The 15884-nt window shown below is 53.6% G+C and overlaps 4 protein-coding genes across 4 annotated transcripts; 2 read left to right on the top strand and 2 right to left on the bottom strand.

Moving 5' to 3' along the window:
• Nucleotides 1–4694: 4694 nt before the first annotated feature.
• PG986_008159 (uncharacterized protein) lies at nt 4695–5076 on the top strand (the record flags this gene model as incomplete). The annotated part of the gene is made up of 2 exons (XM_066844381.1): nt 4695–4780; nt 4941–5076. 2 exons carry the CDS (start codon nt 4695–4697, stop codon nt 5074–5076), a joined length of 222 nt encoding a protein of 73 aa, XP_066700493.1.
• A 1742-nt stretch (nt 5077–6818) lies between these two features.
• Nucleotides 6819–9840, top strand: PG986_008158 (uncharacterized protein; the record flags this gene model as incomplete). Its single annotated transcript, XM_066844380.1, has 2 exons — nt 6819–7014; nt 7073–9840. 2 exons carry the CDS (start codon nt 6819–6821, stop codon nt 9838–9840), a joined length of 2964 nt encoding a protein of 987 aa, XP_066700492.1.
• A 561-nt stretch (nt 9841–10401) lies between these two features.
• Nucleotides 10402–11834, bottom strand: PG986_008157 (uncharacterized protein; the record flags this gene model as incomplete). Its single annotated transcript, XM_066844379.1, has 4 exons — nt 10402–10871; nt 11015–11133; nt 11214–11347; nt 11472–11834. The coding sequence occupies 4 exons, from the start codon at nt 11832–11834 to the stop codon at nt 10402–10404; spliced, it is 1086 nt and encodes a 361-aa protein (XP_066700491.1).
• A 2514-nt stretch (nt 11835–14348) lies between these two features.
• Nucleotides 14349–15694, bottom strand: PG986_008156 (uncharacterized protein; the record flags this gene model as incomplete). The annotated part of the gene is made up of 4 exons (XM_066844378.1): nt 14349–14414; nt 14489–14966; nt 15057–15549; nt 15616–15694. 4 exons carry the CDS (start codon nt 15692–15694, stop codon nt 14349–14351), a joined length of 1116 nt encoding a protein of 371 aa, XP_066700490.1.
• Nucleotides 15695–15884: the final 190 nt, after the last annotated feature.

The following is a 15884-nucleotide window of genomic DNA, read 5'->3' as shown; positions in this document are numbered from 1 at the left end:
CACCCTCGCGGACCTAAAGGCCAATATCGAACCTTAGATCTGCCTTATGAGAGACCTCTGAAAGAAAGAGAGAGGAATCCTCTTCGCCGTACCGAGATGCTCGGCCTTTCTCCAACTACCGGCGATGGAAAACAAGGGGGCATGGCATGCAGGAGGCTTCCTGGTGTCCACCAACAGTCTCGAGTTGCTACCCCTTGGCACATCAGAGCAGTGTCTCGCCGCGCTGCTTGTTGGAGAAAGGAAAAGTAAGAAGATCCCCAGGTGGCTGTGGGGTTGGATCTCTGTGGCGGGCTCACTCGCTTGAAGACAGAAGCGTATCTATTTGTGGAAGGTCGTATCAAGCACTTCTTAGCTGCCCAGATGCAGATGCTCAGCCGATGGCGAACACTTCTGAGAAAGGACCGGCATTGCGTGCTGCATTGTCGTGCTGATGAGCGCTGGTGATCCTGTTTGCGAATAGCTACTCGTACTGAGAGGAGCGGTAGCCGAACTCAGCTTTGAGACGGTTGAGGATGTATCACAAGGTTGTTGCCTAAGTACGGGAGGCAAGTAACGAGCGCCCGGAGCGAAACACTGCTTGACTGCCTCGCAGCATGCGGAAACGCTACGTCGGATCATGCTTGTCATCCGTACTCCCAGTATCTTCCTTCTTCCTCCTCTGCAAACCCTCAGCTGACGCCCTGAGTTTGCGGTCCCTATAATACCGCGCCACTTCGTCATGTAAGAGTACAGTAAGTAGGTAGTAAGCCTGATCTAGAGGCGCTCCAATGCGTGTCCCTACCGAGCTGCCCGCATCCGAAGGAGTAGATACCCAACGACAAGAATGATAAATAATCATGGCAATTTGGCGGCTGCTGTAAGCTGATCAAAGTACAGGTCAATATGTTTGATGCCGTGTTCCTCCCCGGAGAGTCTGTGACTCTCACCCCCGGGCCTTACTCACTGAAACCCAAGGGCAAGTCTAGTTTGTTAGCGCTAATGCGAGATATCGACCAGCCAACGCGAATGCGCAGGGCAAACACACAACGATTGCATGATGACTGCTAAAGGAACATGAAGTTGTTTCTTTTGATAACACTCCAACTTGTCAAAATGTGCCATGATACAAGAAGCAACTTGGCGTTTGGAAACCTCGCTTCCTCATCATCCTCAAGCACGGATTTCTCTACCTGGGTACAGCTTGACATGAACACATGCCAGTGGGGATAGAGATGTATTGTGACAGCGACCTATGAGCTTGTACACAACTATGTCCTGTCCATGGGAGACCGCAATCGACTTTTGAAGCACATGCGCAGGAGTGGTGGGCAGCTGGATATCAAACTATGGTTCAGGCTTCGTAGAATCTTCGCAACCGTCACCTGTATCTGCGTATGTACGTGTTCTGTGGAATAGTTACCTAGCCAAGTCTGCGACGCTATTACCGAGGCCAACTGCATGAAAGTCATCAAGACGACGACTATAGCACCTATCTGAAGCACTTCGATGCCACCTGTTACGACCGTTTATTCCCCGGTCAGCATCTTGTTCAATGCCCGAAACCACACAGCCGGAGACTCGCGAAGGACAGACTGCGGTCGGGCTGCGCGAACATGTTGACACAGTGTCAACCAGTGAATTCAGGCCATGTCTTCATGTCTTCCCCTGAGGCCTTTGTGTTTTCTTTTTCGATACTTGCTGTTCTGTCGTACTTCCGAACACGGCGAAAGGTGGATGATATTTCGAATGCCGATGCAAGTACAGGAAGCGGACACGCGTATCGCCTACGAGTCCGCGGCGAACTAACCTAAACCGGACTCTCTCTTCAACCGGTGAACGGCTTTCGTTCATGATGTTTTCTTACTTACAGAATTCCACATCATCGCTGCCGGATCTATCTATGATTGATACATTATGGGGAATCTGGGTGTAAGTACTATGATGGAGCCATGATTACCGACGGCGCGGCGCGAGCTGACCGGTCTGGAAGCCTGGGCGGTCGTTGACTCACACTGGATTACCCTTTAGGCCCAGCACGGGTTTTCGCCAGTCAGTCACTTGCGCCGTGGAGCCTGGCGCAGTATCACTCGTATAATCTACCCTCCTATTACAGGTTCTGTTTGGGTGAGGAGAAGGCTTGGTAGGAAGATCCACATCCAATAACTGACTGCCCGTCCGTATCGCAGGTAAAAGAAGGCTCGCTGCTTGTGGCACGTTACTATGACTATGTGATACTGACCAAAACGGTCAGGTAGCACGGTGTTGGTAAATACTGCCTGCACGATGCTGCAGCCAAGCCTGAGTCTCACCTATTTGTCGAGATGCAGAAGCGTGCCACTTGCGAGTTCCCTTGTTGAGGCAGACTAGCATAGTCGTAGGGCCCCAAATCTCGGCCGCTGCTTAAAACGACAATCTATGACCCTTATCCACTTCTACCATACGCGATGGCTAATAAGCTGGGTATCACGGATCTAACCTGGGCGGGTTACATCTGCATACGCGAGTCTCTTATTTTTCATTCTTCATTTTTTCTTCAACGTGAGCGTTTTCTTCTCCTCGTGATATAACAGCGACAAGTGGGGGCTTCAAATCAAGATCCGAGGGCGTGGGTACACCAAAACTGCTACCTTATTACTCACCGGCCGGTCTACTGGCGTCACGTCTTTGCTCGTGATAAAAAGGGATTTCCAGATCGAACTCGGCCTTGCGCAGGTTTCACGATTCCGGAGGAGATGCTCGATCAAGCTGGCAGAGCCCCGAGCCTCGAGCGTCATCAAACGTCATAGCCAATCAGGACGCGTTGGCTGCTGGAGGGAAGCTGACTGTACCCCATGGACTGGGAAGACCAGCATGCAAGACATGATTGGCTTCAGGGCGGCAATCCCGGCTCCGAATTTTACATGACGAAACGCCACAGCTGAAACTCGGTCTCAATCGGGCAAAAAGATCAGGATGCTAAGGCTAACCGCACCGAACTGCTCACCGGATCAGGACATCAACTGGCGCATAGAGTTCGAGACTACCTTAGCGATAAGAAACCACCTGCTCAGGTGTTTGGAAATGCACGTACCTTCGAGGCCGGCCGGCCGTGCATTTAGCAGTGGGATGCGATCTTGCCGCGATAATTTGGCAATGAGGCGTGACCCGCCCGTCGCAGCGGATGAAGACAAACATTGTTTCAGCTTGATTGCTTGCTCGGGTCAGAGTCGAGCTTACCAAACTGGACTGGACTGGACGGGATGCTGGACTTGCATGTCACAAACCAGACCGAGGAGGGGACTCTGGAGGGCAGCGGAGCTCACTCGGAGATGGGAGCACTGGAATGGATAGAGTCGGCACCTTAGCAGCCGTCTCGCGGTTTATCCCCTCTCTCCAAACCAACCCTGGACGGGTCTATACTTACGTACAGAACCGCTACTGCAACTGCGCAGCAGCAGCTCCCGATGGAGACTACGGGAGGTAGTATCAGGCCACGAACTGGTATGCTAACAAGCTCAATCCACAGATGACCAGTGCGACGTGCCCATGTGACTCAGAAGGCCTCTGATTCATCAATAGGAGGCCGTAGAGTCCAAGACAGATGTGCAGCAGAGTTAGGTACAGGATCAGGTTGGCTGTTGGTGAAATGGAAATAGACATGCTGCTGCCGCTGCCGCTGCTACCTGAGATGGGTTGAGAGTGGGTGTGAAGGAAGCGGACGGGGCAGAAGACTGGGGTCGATGACAGACGTTTGGGGAGGAGCTGCCTTGGAGGTCACTTTGAGCAATCGACAACTTGCAGGCTACCTGGCCGGCCATTGGCCTCTGCGCCCCCTGTACAGCCTGTAGTGCCCCTGTAGTCCCCCCCTCTGGAGGCCCTGTAGCCTGTAGCCTACCCTGTAGCCTGTAGCCCCCCTGTCGGTGGGTCGTTGGAGCCCATCCAGCTGACTTGAAATGGCACAGGCTCCATCTGCAAATCATGGGAAGCCGTTGGCCCCATCTGCAATCTGCGGGTCCCGCCCAAGCGCCCATCTCGCCCAATAAACCCGCTTGACAGGAAAGCATTCCCAGATGCGACTTGAACACACTTGCACTTGCGCGCGACCTCCCTGTCTGCCTGTCTCCCCGTTTCCCTGCTCTCCCCCTGTTCCTGTTCCCCTTCGACTAAATCCCGACCAGGGGTCGCAGCATCTTCGTTTCGATGGAGGGCGTGGCCAGAGCATGGTATCCCTCCCTCTTGTGCCGCTCGCTTGGCTGCTGCGCTGCGAGGGAACCCCCTTTGCCCAGATTCTAAATATTGCCCATGGCCGACCGATCTGGCACTGCACGCACCCTAAGCACGCAAGGCCCGGCCGCCTACAGCGTGGCCTGCCTCCCACCTCCCCACAAGTAATCCTTCCCTTCCCCGCTTGCCCTGTGCTGACGGGAGGCAGTGTGGCTTGCTTTGGTGCTCGGTGCTCGGTGCATCCTCAACCTCTGAATGGGTGGGTTGGCCAGCCTCAAGTCGCGGAACGGGCCAGGCCCATTGGTAGGCCACCACTCCATGGCGAGACGGCTAGCCACATAAGCACTCAGAGTCAGGTCAGTGCTGGCTGACAACCAGAAAGTGCCGTGATTCCATTCACAGGCCTCCCCGGTCTCGCTCGCCCATTCACTTCGATCGGAGACCGCTCCACCACCCCCTCAGCTTCCTCTGTGGACGCCAGCCAGCCTGCCAACTCTGCTTTGCCCGTTACCATGCGCGCCATGCGGGAGACCCCTTGTTACCCGCTCTTGCAGGTGTTGCGGCGTCACATTGGCCACTCTGCAGCCTACGATATAAGGTATGTTTCGCCTTGCCCACATCTCCTCGCTATATTCCGATGTCGCCACCCGTCTGGCTTGTGCGCTTGGGAATATATCAAACCATACATATTGCAGGCGGGGAAAGACATACGTTGTTTAGATGAACCGGCGCACCTTGACCCCATCCGCACATCGCAGGCGGCCACCGCGTGATGCGCCGAGGTGTAAGGTCAGCGACGATGCCCGGAAGCAGCTCTGGAGCCTTTTTGGGTTCCTCAGCCGCTACGCCTCGTTGAAGAGTGACACGGCATTCGGAAAGATCCAGTTGACTTGAACACAACATAGTCTGAAGATTAGCGACAGTCTTCGAAGTTTCAGCCTTGTGCAAGACTGCCGACTAGCGCAAACCAGTTTTCTAGGTAACCAAGGAAAGACATTCGGAATACCAGCATGCGAACTTCGGAGCGCCCCCTTACCTACGCCTACTTGTACACGCACTGCAAACTTGCAAGTGGGTATAGCCAGAGATGCTACGAACTTGGGAGTGCTCTGGTACGATTAGTATGTCGCGCCTAACTGCAGACGTTGACATGACGGTTAACTGACATATGCATCTGATCTCGGTTCGAGATGCTACTGCCAGGTTAGTATGCCCGTCACCGGATCGACCCTCTGTGGGCTCTCTTATCGTACAGCACCTTCGGCCCGCTTGTCCATCTAAGAAGCAAGCGCATGATACTCATCTGGCGTTTGGCGGTCTAGTCAACCTGGGCCTTGGCAGGTTAGCATACCGGGCAAATCCCTACCTGGGTAGAGGATAAGCTAGTACACGCTAGATACCTTGATTATCTGACCTTGGGACCTTGATTGCCCTCGGAGTTATCAGAAATGTCGGGTGTCTCAGAGACCATTATCGCTGACTGGGCTTCTTACCTGGGTTTGTCGCTGAAATAAACTCGCCCGGTGCTATGTTGCTATGTAAACCTATATACATACTACTCTATTTTTGGCAAGCGACTGCTTTCAGCCGATTCGATCTTCGCAGGGCTTGTTTTGGTTTGCTATGGGAATAAACACGGACTCTCGTCTCGTGTGCAAACATGACAGATGGGCAATATGGGTGAATCGGCCGGCAGAAGTGCGAGGTACGCGCAGATCACATGGGGGCTGGGGTTCACAGATTTGAAACATGCATTCCTATGAAGATGTCATTTCTGTCGGTCGAAGCGGCTCGAATATCGCATCGTATCACAACATGCATGGGATCATCCGCTAGGCTTGGGCAATGTATTACTCATATGTTTGTGCTGCTGGTGTGTGGAGTGTAAGATTTCTGTACTTACATATGTGCCTCGGAGTAGATACTAAGGTCGCAAAGCGTTGGGTACTACATACAGCCCGTTGGGCACAGCATCTAGGATCATGAAATGTCTGTATGGACAGCGAGATGCGCTTGAAAAGGTATGCAGTGGATATACGGGTTCCTACTGTGGTTTATTTGCAATGGCTAGTATAGGCGAGCAAACAAGCACTCTGATATTCGATAGTTGATTGATAATACCTTACTTAAGGTCTAGGGTTCCCTTGGCCCAGCATATCGGGATTCATAGTGAGTCAAGCATGTACTTTTATGTTGGATGTACTGCATTCAGCTTAGAGCAAATTGAGAGTACATTGCCTTTAACGAGGACCATCTCCTCAAGCTGCCCGCCTGGTGGTGGGTGGCGTCACACCCAAAATCAACCCCGCAGAAGGGGTAAATTGCTGACTGCTTAGCTGCTTAGCTGCTGCTTAGGCGTTAGCAGGTCAGCAGTACGTACTTTACGAATTGATTAAGTACTTACTGATAGCGGGTGGCGGCTGATAAGAAGCTCAGCTTTGAATGTTTCCACTTCTCCAATGCGGGTCTCTGATTCGTGGGTTTGACGCGTTTTCAACCTTCTGTCTCATCAGAGACCATTTTTCAGGCGTCTAGAGCTTCACCTGCACTGATTAATCGACCCGAATCGCAGGGCCAACGTAACATAGAGCACAACGTTGGAAAGCCTTGATTGTGGTCATCTGATATCGCCCATTATGACCAGTCTCAAGCGATCGTTGGAGTCCGAGCAGGACTCTGCGAATTTCTCCAGCAAGGTCTACGTCCGCTCGACCAAGAGCGGCAAGGTCCAAAAGATTGTCCGCGAAGTCTACCTACGACAAGATATCCCCTGCTCGTCCAAGATATGCTCGACATGTCGAAACACGGCTCCCGCCAACGCTGCTGGCGTCGGTAAGTTCTCTTCACCCTTCACCTGCTTGTCCGGTAGACCCATCTAACGCCGTCCTAGTGAACCCGTTCGTGCTGTCCGATAAGCCTGCAGGAACCAAGGAGTATCCTCAGGGCCATTATCTGGTGCCAGACACCAATGCCTTGCTGAATGCTATGGATTTGTTTGAGCAGAGCACCGCCTTCTATGATGTCATTATCCTGCAGACTGTCCTGGAAGAGCTGCGCAACAGGTCATTGCCTCTCTACAACCGTCTCATCGGCTTGACCAAGAGCGAGGACAAGCGCTTCTACGTTTTCTTCAACGAGTTCAGACTTGAGACCTACGTTACCCGGGAGGAAGGCGAGAGCATCAACGACCGCAACGACAGAGCCGTGCGGCGCGCGGTGCAGTGGTACAACTCGCACTTGGCGCAAACGAAGAGCAAAAAGCTGCCTACCGTGGTCATGCTCACCGACGACAGAGGCAACATCGAGAAGGCCCAGGCAGACAAAACCCCGGCCACCCGTCTTCGAGACTATGTTAGTGGCCTAGAGAATGGGGAACGACTACTGGATATGATTGCCGAGTCTCAGGAGAAGGGAATTTCCAGAGATAAGAAGGCTGCAGACTTCCTTTATCCCGAGCACTTCAGCCTGTCTAAAATGATGACGGGCGTCAAGAACGGCATGCTCCACCAGGGCATCTTCAACGTGTCACCATATAACTATCTAGAGGGCTCTATCAAAGTCCCGGCGTTCCCCAAGGCGCTAATTGTCCTTGGAAGAGACAACATCAACCGGGCTGTCGACGGTGACGTGGTTGTAGTGGAAGTCTTACCAAAGGACCAGTGGAAGGAGCCTTCTACTAAGATCATCGAGGAAGAGACTGTGACCAAGAACGAGAATGCGGATGGCGACGAAGGCGAAGACCTTGTGACGGAGAAGGAGCGACGCGCTCTCCAGGAAGAGGTCAAGAAGACACACAGCACAAGTAGCGAAGGACGGGCACAGCCGACAGCAAAGGTCGTCGGTGTGATCAAGCGCAATTGGCGCCAGTATGTGGGCCACGTCGATCAGTCCTCAGTCAGCCAATCTGCAAAGCAGGGCCGGAAACAAGAGTCTGTCTTCTTGGTCCCTATGGACAAGAAGATCCCCAAGATCCGAATCCGCACGAGGCAAGCTGGAGAGCTTCTGGGGAAGCGGATTCTCGTTACCATAGATTCATGGGACCGAGATTCGAGACACCCGATAGGCCATTTCGTACGCTCGTTGGGAGAGCTAGAGACCAAGGCAGCCGAGACCGAGGCGTTGTTGCTCGAATACGATGTCCAATACCGTCCGTTCCCTAAGACGGTGTTGGACTGTCTCCCCAAAGAAGGACATGACTGGAAAGTACCGGCAAGCACAGATGATCCGGGCTGGAGAGGCCGAGAGGACCTCCGTCCTCTCCTCATCTGCAGTATCGATCCTGTTGGCTGCCAAGATATCGACGACGCTTTACACGCAAGGCCTTTACCGAACGGTAATTTCGAAGTCGGCGTTCACATTGCCGATGTCTCGCATTTCGTCAAGCCGAGTAACGCCATGGACCACGAGGCTAGCATTCGTGGAACGACAGTTTATCTTGTGGACAAGCGTATTGACATGTTGCCGATGCTCCTGGGAACAGACCTTTGCTCCCTGAAGCCCTACGTCGAGCGGTACGCTTTCTCCACTCTCTGGGAACTAAACCCTGACGCCGATATTGTTAATGTGCGCTTCACCAAGTCGGTCATCAAGTCTCGGGAGGCTTTCAGCTACGAACAGGCGCAATTGCGTATTGACGATGCGTCCCAACAAGACGAATTGACTCAAGGCATGCGGACCTTGCTCATGTTGTCCAAGAAGTTAAAGCAGAAGCGCATGGACGCCGGTGCTCTGAGTCTATCCTCGCCTGAAGTCAAGGTTCAGATGGAGTCTGAGACCTCGGACCCGATTGACGTGAAGACCAAGGAGCTGCTGGACACCAACTCCCTGGTTGAGGAGTTCATGTTGCTCGCCAACATCAGCGTGGCGGACAAGATCTACCAGTCGTTTCCGCAGACGGCGATTCTGCGCCGCCATGGCGCGCCGCCCAAGTCCAACTTTGACGAGCTGTCCAACCAGCTCAAGATCAAGCGCGGGCTGGAGCTGCGCTGCGACTCGTCCCGCGCGCTGGCCGACTCGCTCGACGCCTGCACCGACCCCAAGGAGCCCTTCTTCAACACGCTGATCCGCATCATGGCGACGCGCTGCATGATGAGCGCCGAGTACTTCTGCGCCGGCACCCAGGCCTACCCGGAGTTCCGGCATTACGGTTTGGCCTCGGAAATCTACACGCACTTCACCTCGCCCATCCGCCGGTACGCCGACCTGGTGGCCCACCGCCAGCTCGCCGCCGCCATCGACTACGAGCCCATGCACCCGGCCGTGCGGTCGCGCGGCAAGCTCGAGGCCGTCTGCAAGAACATCAACGTGCGCCACCGCAACGCGCAGCTCGCGGGCCGCGCCTCGATCGCGTACTACGTCGGCCAGGCCCTCAAGGGCCGCGTCGCCGACGAGGAAGGCTTCGTCATGAAGATCTTCAGTAACGGCTTCGTCGTGCTCGTGCCCCGCTTCGGCATCGAGTCCGTCATCCGCCTCCGCGACCTCGCCGAGCCCGAGCCCGAGAGCACCTTTGATGCCGAGAACTACGTCCTCAAGACGTCGGGCAGCCGCGAGCTGTCGGTCGAGCTCTTCCAGAAGGTCGTCGTGCGCATCAGCGACGCCAAGGACGAGGCGACGGGCAAGAGAGGGGCCAAGATGGAGTTGGTCAAGGTTGTAGGCTGAGATTGAACGGGCGGACTTCGCAGTTAAGTAATGATGCGAGGTTTTAAGGAATTAGACAGGGTATTTAAAAAATGTATTCATGCTATGGGCCGTTATATGGTACCATTCGAGTTGTTTCTCATTATTCAATAACCGAGTCTCGCTAGAATTACAAAACATTGGTCACGGCAATTCGCGCTGCCTCCGCCCAGACGCCTATCTCCGAGTACATCGAGACCAACCGGAACTCATCGTTATCCATCCGAGGTCGTCGTTTGGGCCTTGAATATGCGCTTTTGGACAAGCTTCCTAGTTGTCTGATACCTGATGCCATGTTGTACTCGCATGTAGAAAGACACAGACGTGTGATGGCGAGAGAATCATGTTCAGGGGCTCTTTTTTTCTTCCTTCTTGGAAGCCTTTCGGAACCCCTATAATCTTTCGTTCCGAGACCCTAAGGGGCAAAGTTTTTTTCATCGCCCGGGGCCATAAATTGCACGCGCATGCCAAGCCATGTTTAGTCGCCTTTTTGATATTGTGTGGTTTTTGTTGTTTCGCGTGCCGGGGATTCATTCACCCTCTTCAAGCGTCGGAGTCGTCGCCATTATCCAGCGCCTCGTCGTCCTCGCCGGCATTTTCGCGCTCCTCCATCGCGTCTTGCATCTCTTCCTCCTCCTCCTCGTCTCCCTCCTCCTCATCGTCCTGGTTCGCCTCGTCCCCGTCTTCTTCCTCGTCCTCTTCATCCACCTCGTCCTCGGGTTCCGTGTGGCCACCAGCCTCGTCGTCCATGTCCATCTGGGAGTCATCGCCGGGCGCACCGCCCGTCTTGGCCTTCTTAGACCGCGGCTGTTGGTTAGAAGAGCTCGCCTCTCCGGCGCCGGCGGCACCAGCAGCAGAGGCCGTGGAGATGTCGCCTACATCCGTGACGCCTTCCGACGTCGCATTGGACACCATTGAGGCGTTGGGGTCGGCTGGGAGAGGCAGGCCTTTCTTAGCGGCGGCTACGCGGCGGCGATAAGTGTTACGTTTTGTGGTGCGCGTTTCGTTAAATTCTGTCAGGGGGTTTTCCCCTACATGTTAATGGCATTGCTCCACGGACACGATTTCTCCCTGGTCCTCTTCTCCACCCCCAGCATAGGGGCCAAGGAGTAGAGGGTGTTACGTAGCGGTAGTAGAGATGACGAGGAGGGCGTACTCTTGAACTCAGCTTGCAGCCGATCGCGGAATTGACCATATTCGATCTGGTCTAGGGCCTCGAAGACATCGTCTGGCAGTATGGTCTTCTTGCCTGAATGCAGGGTTTGTTCGTTTGCGCTGCGCGAAAGCAACGTCAGTACACATCACTCGCACAATAACTACAATCCAAATCTTTCTGCACACCAGGCTGTACGTACGCGCTTGCTAGGTGGTTGATGAAGACGGTCGCGCTCTTGGTCATGGCTAATATGGCGTTGGCCTGGATTTGCGTATTGGGCGGAAGCACGCCCTTGGCCAGGCGCGTGATGATGGATTTCGGAAGGTTGAGATCCTGTTTAAGCCCGGTCAGTACTCTCTTATTGTTCTCGGTAGTTTGGTTACATTTTCTTCCTTCCTCGTTCGACTCGTAAGTGGTGGAACGGGGCAAGGCCCGGGGCATTCCAGGAAAGTCGTACCTCGATAGCGATGGTATCCTTACTACTGTCGGCTCCTCCTTTCTTGTCCGATGGCGGCGCCGACTCGCTCGGCCGGTCCGTGTCCATCTCCTCTACTGGTGTTGCTGACGATGCCATGGTGTTCGGAGCGGCGGCCGGGGCGAAGACGGGGTGGAATTTGGGTGTCGGTGTGCGAGCAGCTGGTGCTGGGGCGGGAATGGTGTGGGCAAAGGGCGGTTCGATTCCGTGTTGGATCGAGTTCGGCGTCGGCTCTTGTTGTGCTGCTGCTCCTTGGTGGTCGTCGGCGAGGACGAACGTGGCCAGAGACACGTTCTCGTTCCGTCTAGTAGCCGCAGAAGAACGGGGATCGCTTTTACGCGGCATGGCGTCGAGAAGCGCAAGAGGGTGGATAAAGTACCTGACGTGACCAAGCCCAGGCCCTGGGAAAAAAAGACTTAGGTCGGTCGCGTTGCGGATCCGGAGCCAATCACGATGTCGAGCTTTGGTGGGTTATTCCCAAGTCAGGAAACGAATGGTGGAGACGACGAAGGTACATACACCTGCACCCGTACGATGGGGGTCTCAAGCTGGTTGTGGTTGAGATACAGTCAGAATAGGATATGCAATCGTGTGGATGCCTGTCTTATCGTGAGTCTTGTCGTCGAGGGGCTGATATGATTTTTTCAGCTGCATACTTTGTGACAGACGGCAAGGGCGAATGATTGCTGGACAGTTTTCTTTTTCGTACGACGTTGGGTTTTGGCAAGTACCTACCTACCTCTTAGCCTCTCTTTCTTGCTCCTGCCCACATGCATCATTGATGTACTTTCCGTATGCGTACGGCGCAGCAGGTACTTGCCTCAAAATCCATTTAACCAAAAAACGCGGGGCAGACGCGTCTTGACTTACAGGAGAACGCGTTAATAGGTTACTTCAACAGAATATGCGCTGCTTGAAAATGCACGTCTAGGTTCCTCAAAATGTGCAGGAACCAAAACATGCACGCTTTAGGTGGACCTCCAGCCCAACTCTAGGCAACGCCTGTTCAAGATGTTCAAGATATATCTTTTGGCCATTACATGCAATCTAAACAACCCCAATCATGTTATATTTGGCATGAAGCGTATCACACCTACAACTCTCAAGACATGATGCTCCAGTAGCCGAGGACCTCGACAACTGCCGTATAGCTCATCGAAGAGCTCATCCTCTACATGCACTTTTACCCTGAGGGGCCCTATCTGATGATGCAAAAATTTACAATCACTCAATTATTCTCAAGACCCGAGCCAAGCGGGATGGAATCGCGCAAGCTATCATGCGGCTCGCGCACGTCCAGCATTTTCAGGGTCGCGGAGCCCCGGAGAGGTATGTAATGTATGCAACCTCCCTCGTCCAGCGCGGGAAGCAAATTGACTCTCTCACTCTCTCCCTCTCCCTCTCTCTAGTCTCTCTATCTCGAACCCGCTGCGTTTTGCCCATCGTTCCATTTGTTCCCCTTTCTGGCCTCACTTGGCAAAGGGAGTGGCACCACCCCTGGTCTCGGTGAGAGGGGAAAGGGACGGGGGGAGTTGTTTCCCAGAATCCGGGTAGATATGCACGGCATCTTATGCAAGGCTTGATCGTTCCCGTCTCCAGCCGCATGGGACCCTGGGCTGCCTCGCTTGTCTGTTGGTAGCCGAGAAGAGAAAGTCTAAGCTTATCTCTTATACCTAACTGTTTCGCCTTGCGTTTCGTACCCACGTCTTGGTGTATTCTGCGCATCTCTGCTGAATACTGGGGCCTAAATTTCTTCCCTCATGCCTGGTTTCTCGTCCAGAAATTTGGAGTTGGGCTTTGATATCACTGACGGATGGTCCCGTCCGTATCGTCAGTGTTGGATCTTACGCAAGCACATATGGGGAAGTACACCGGGAGGGCCCAGAATATGAAGTGGTAATTGGGAGCGGCAGATCGCAAGTGCGTCATCTCGTCTCCCTTTTCATTGACTATGGAACAATATGTCATCATCCATGCCGTGTAAGTAAGTAAGCAAGTGCTTGAGTAAGTAAGAATGGGTTATCTCCCCCCACCAGGACGGTATCTAACATGATCGCTCCCTTGGGCCAGCAAGCCTGGACATGGCAATCCTCCAAGAATATAAGCTTCTTTCGTTCCAGCTCCTGTGTCAACAGCAAAGAAAGTTCCGAGACCTCACGAAGAAGGTACTGAGTGAAGTAAGTGGTGGCCAAAAAAATAAAACATATAAAGACAGTAAGAAAATGTGGGGTATATCCTCCTATGCAACTCAAATCGTAATTTGGTCCTTTGCAACTCCATTGAAATCCCTAGTATAGTATATAAAAAGAAGAGTGGTGGTAGGAAGTGTGTGTGTATGTACTGTCTAGTACTATCGCGCAAGTCCAGGGGGAATGGTTGCTTGAGAAATGAAAAGGGAAAAGGTCCCTAAAGGTCCCTCAGGGCCTAACGAGTCAAATCTGTGGCAGGTTTGTCCGCCTTGGTGAAGGAAAACGGTATGAAGGTAGGTCGTTTCGGGTCTCTCGTCAAGGTCGTTCGTCAAGTAGCCGTCACGCCCGGAGGTTTCGTTGCCCAGAATCTAGAAAATCCCCTGTTCACCTTCCAACTGTTCTAGTGAACCGGGTTGAGGTGTTTCAAGGAGTGGCACGGGCCTAGATCGGACCGGGGTCACAGCCAGAGAGGCATGGCTAAATGGCCGTAATTCCCGGGGTTACATGCTGTGCCGCAATCCCCAGGTATGAAACAATTGTAATCATTGTTCCCCGCAGTCATCCTAAATGCAAAAGGAAATTGGGTACAGATGCATCTCAACCGATCGCCCGCCCTATCTCAGTACTATGCAGAGGAGGGGGCGAGAGCCCGTTGAAATGATCTGGTTCGTTAAGGTTGCTCAATGACATCCGGGGCGGTATTGTCGACGACGAATATATCCTTGACGACGTGCTCCTGGTGATGGTGTTATGGGCCTCAGTTGATGGTCGCGGTGACCGTGGAATCCCCGTGTTGTCGCCGTGCCATACATCGCCAAAGCTCCGCATGCTGTTGCTTCTGGAGCTCCGTGTCCGCATGTTACCACTGGCGGGTGGCGGCGCGCTTGGGAGCTTGTGTAGCCTTGACGGTTGCCGTTTGGGGACCGGTAGAAAGGGGTCATCTCCCGGGATTGCCTGATCCGTCAACCCGGATCTAGCATTGGGAGCTTTGGCTAGGATAACACTTTGTGGCGATTGGGGCAGGTCCATGCTCTGCCTCTGGATGAACGACCTTGGTGATTGGGCTATCGAATCGAAGGATTGTTTCCCAAGAGATTGTTGATATTGGATGAGACTTGGAGTCTGGCTGGGGGTTTTCTTGTGCGTATGCCCCGTCGAGTCCCGTGCCGTCGAGTTTCGCGTCGTGTAACGTCCTTCACTCTTTTCACTCGCAGTCCTGTTGATTTTCCAGGTCGCAATCTCATCGTCGTGAATGGGCGTAGTACCGCGGTTAAACAGCGGTGAGCGTCTGCGTCGATTCCGTAGAAAAAAATACAACGCTATCGCTATCACGGCAACCCCCACTACCGACAGGACCGTACTAAGAGTAATCACCAACGTGCGGTCGTTGGCCGCCTTATCGTTGTCTGCTGCCATAGGATCGGATACTGGCGACTCTGAAGGCGAAGCAGATCTCCCCAGAGCCGTGGACGAAATAGAAGTTGAGGTTGATAAAAGTGACGCAGATGCCACGAGTTCAGTCGTGGACGAAAACCCAGTAGAAATATACAAAGGTGGCGATGGAATGAGTACTGTAGAAGAAGCGGGCTCGGCAGTAGTCAGAGTGAATTGCGTCGTTGTTCCAAATGGAGTCGTCGTCACCTGTGTCAACGACCGAGTTTCCTGCACCACCGTCGTCGTAGCCTTGGGCGATGTAGTCGTCTTTCCGACAACTTTGATCGGCGATGGTGGCGGCGGCGGCGGCGGCCTATCTGGAGCCGGGTTGATGACTGGTGAGGCTAATCCTGGTCTTGGTCTTGGTCCCGAGCCTGGTCTACCTGGGCCTCCAGCACCTCCAGGTAAGACTTTGGCTGTAATATTGGTTCGGTTTCCTTCAGAACAGTTAGTAAATAGTCCACAAACAGTATAACCGCTCCGTTGCTATCAGTTATACAGACCATGATCGCCGCCGTGGTAGTATTCCGCAGCCGAAGCCCGTTCGACGACGCCTGCTGAGAACAGTGAGAACACTGCCATGACTCGTTTTGAGTTGACCTTCACAAGTCGTCCCAAGTAGACGTCATGCCATCAAGGCAGATGGTCGTAACAGGTTGCGTATGAATGGGGAGAAACGGCAGCTCAAAGTAGAAATAGAAAAACACCACGAGGGACATTCCCTGCGGACTTAGGTAGGGGAAGGGCCTGCCCGAAAATCACGATGGTGAGG

This window comes from Apiospora aurea (assembly GCF_038362705.1).
Source record: "Apiospora aurea strain CBS 24483 chromosome Unknown utg000005l_segment0_segment0, whole genome shotgun sequence".
Lineage (NCBI taxonomy): Eukaryota > Fungi > Ascomycota > Sordariomycetes > Amphisphaeriales > Apiosporaceae > Apiospora > Apiospora aurea.
This window is presented reverse-complemented; position numbering and strand designations above follow the sequence as displayed.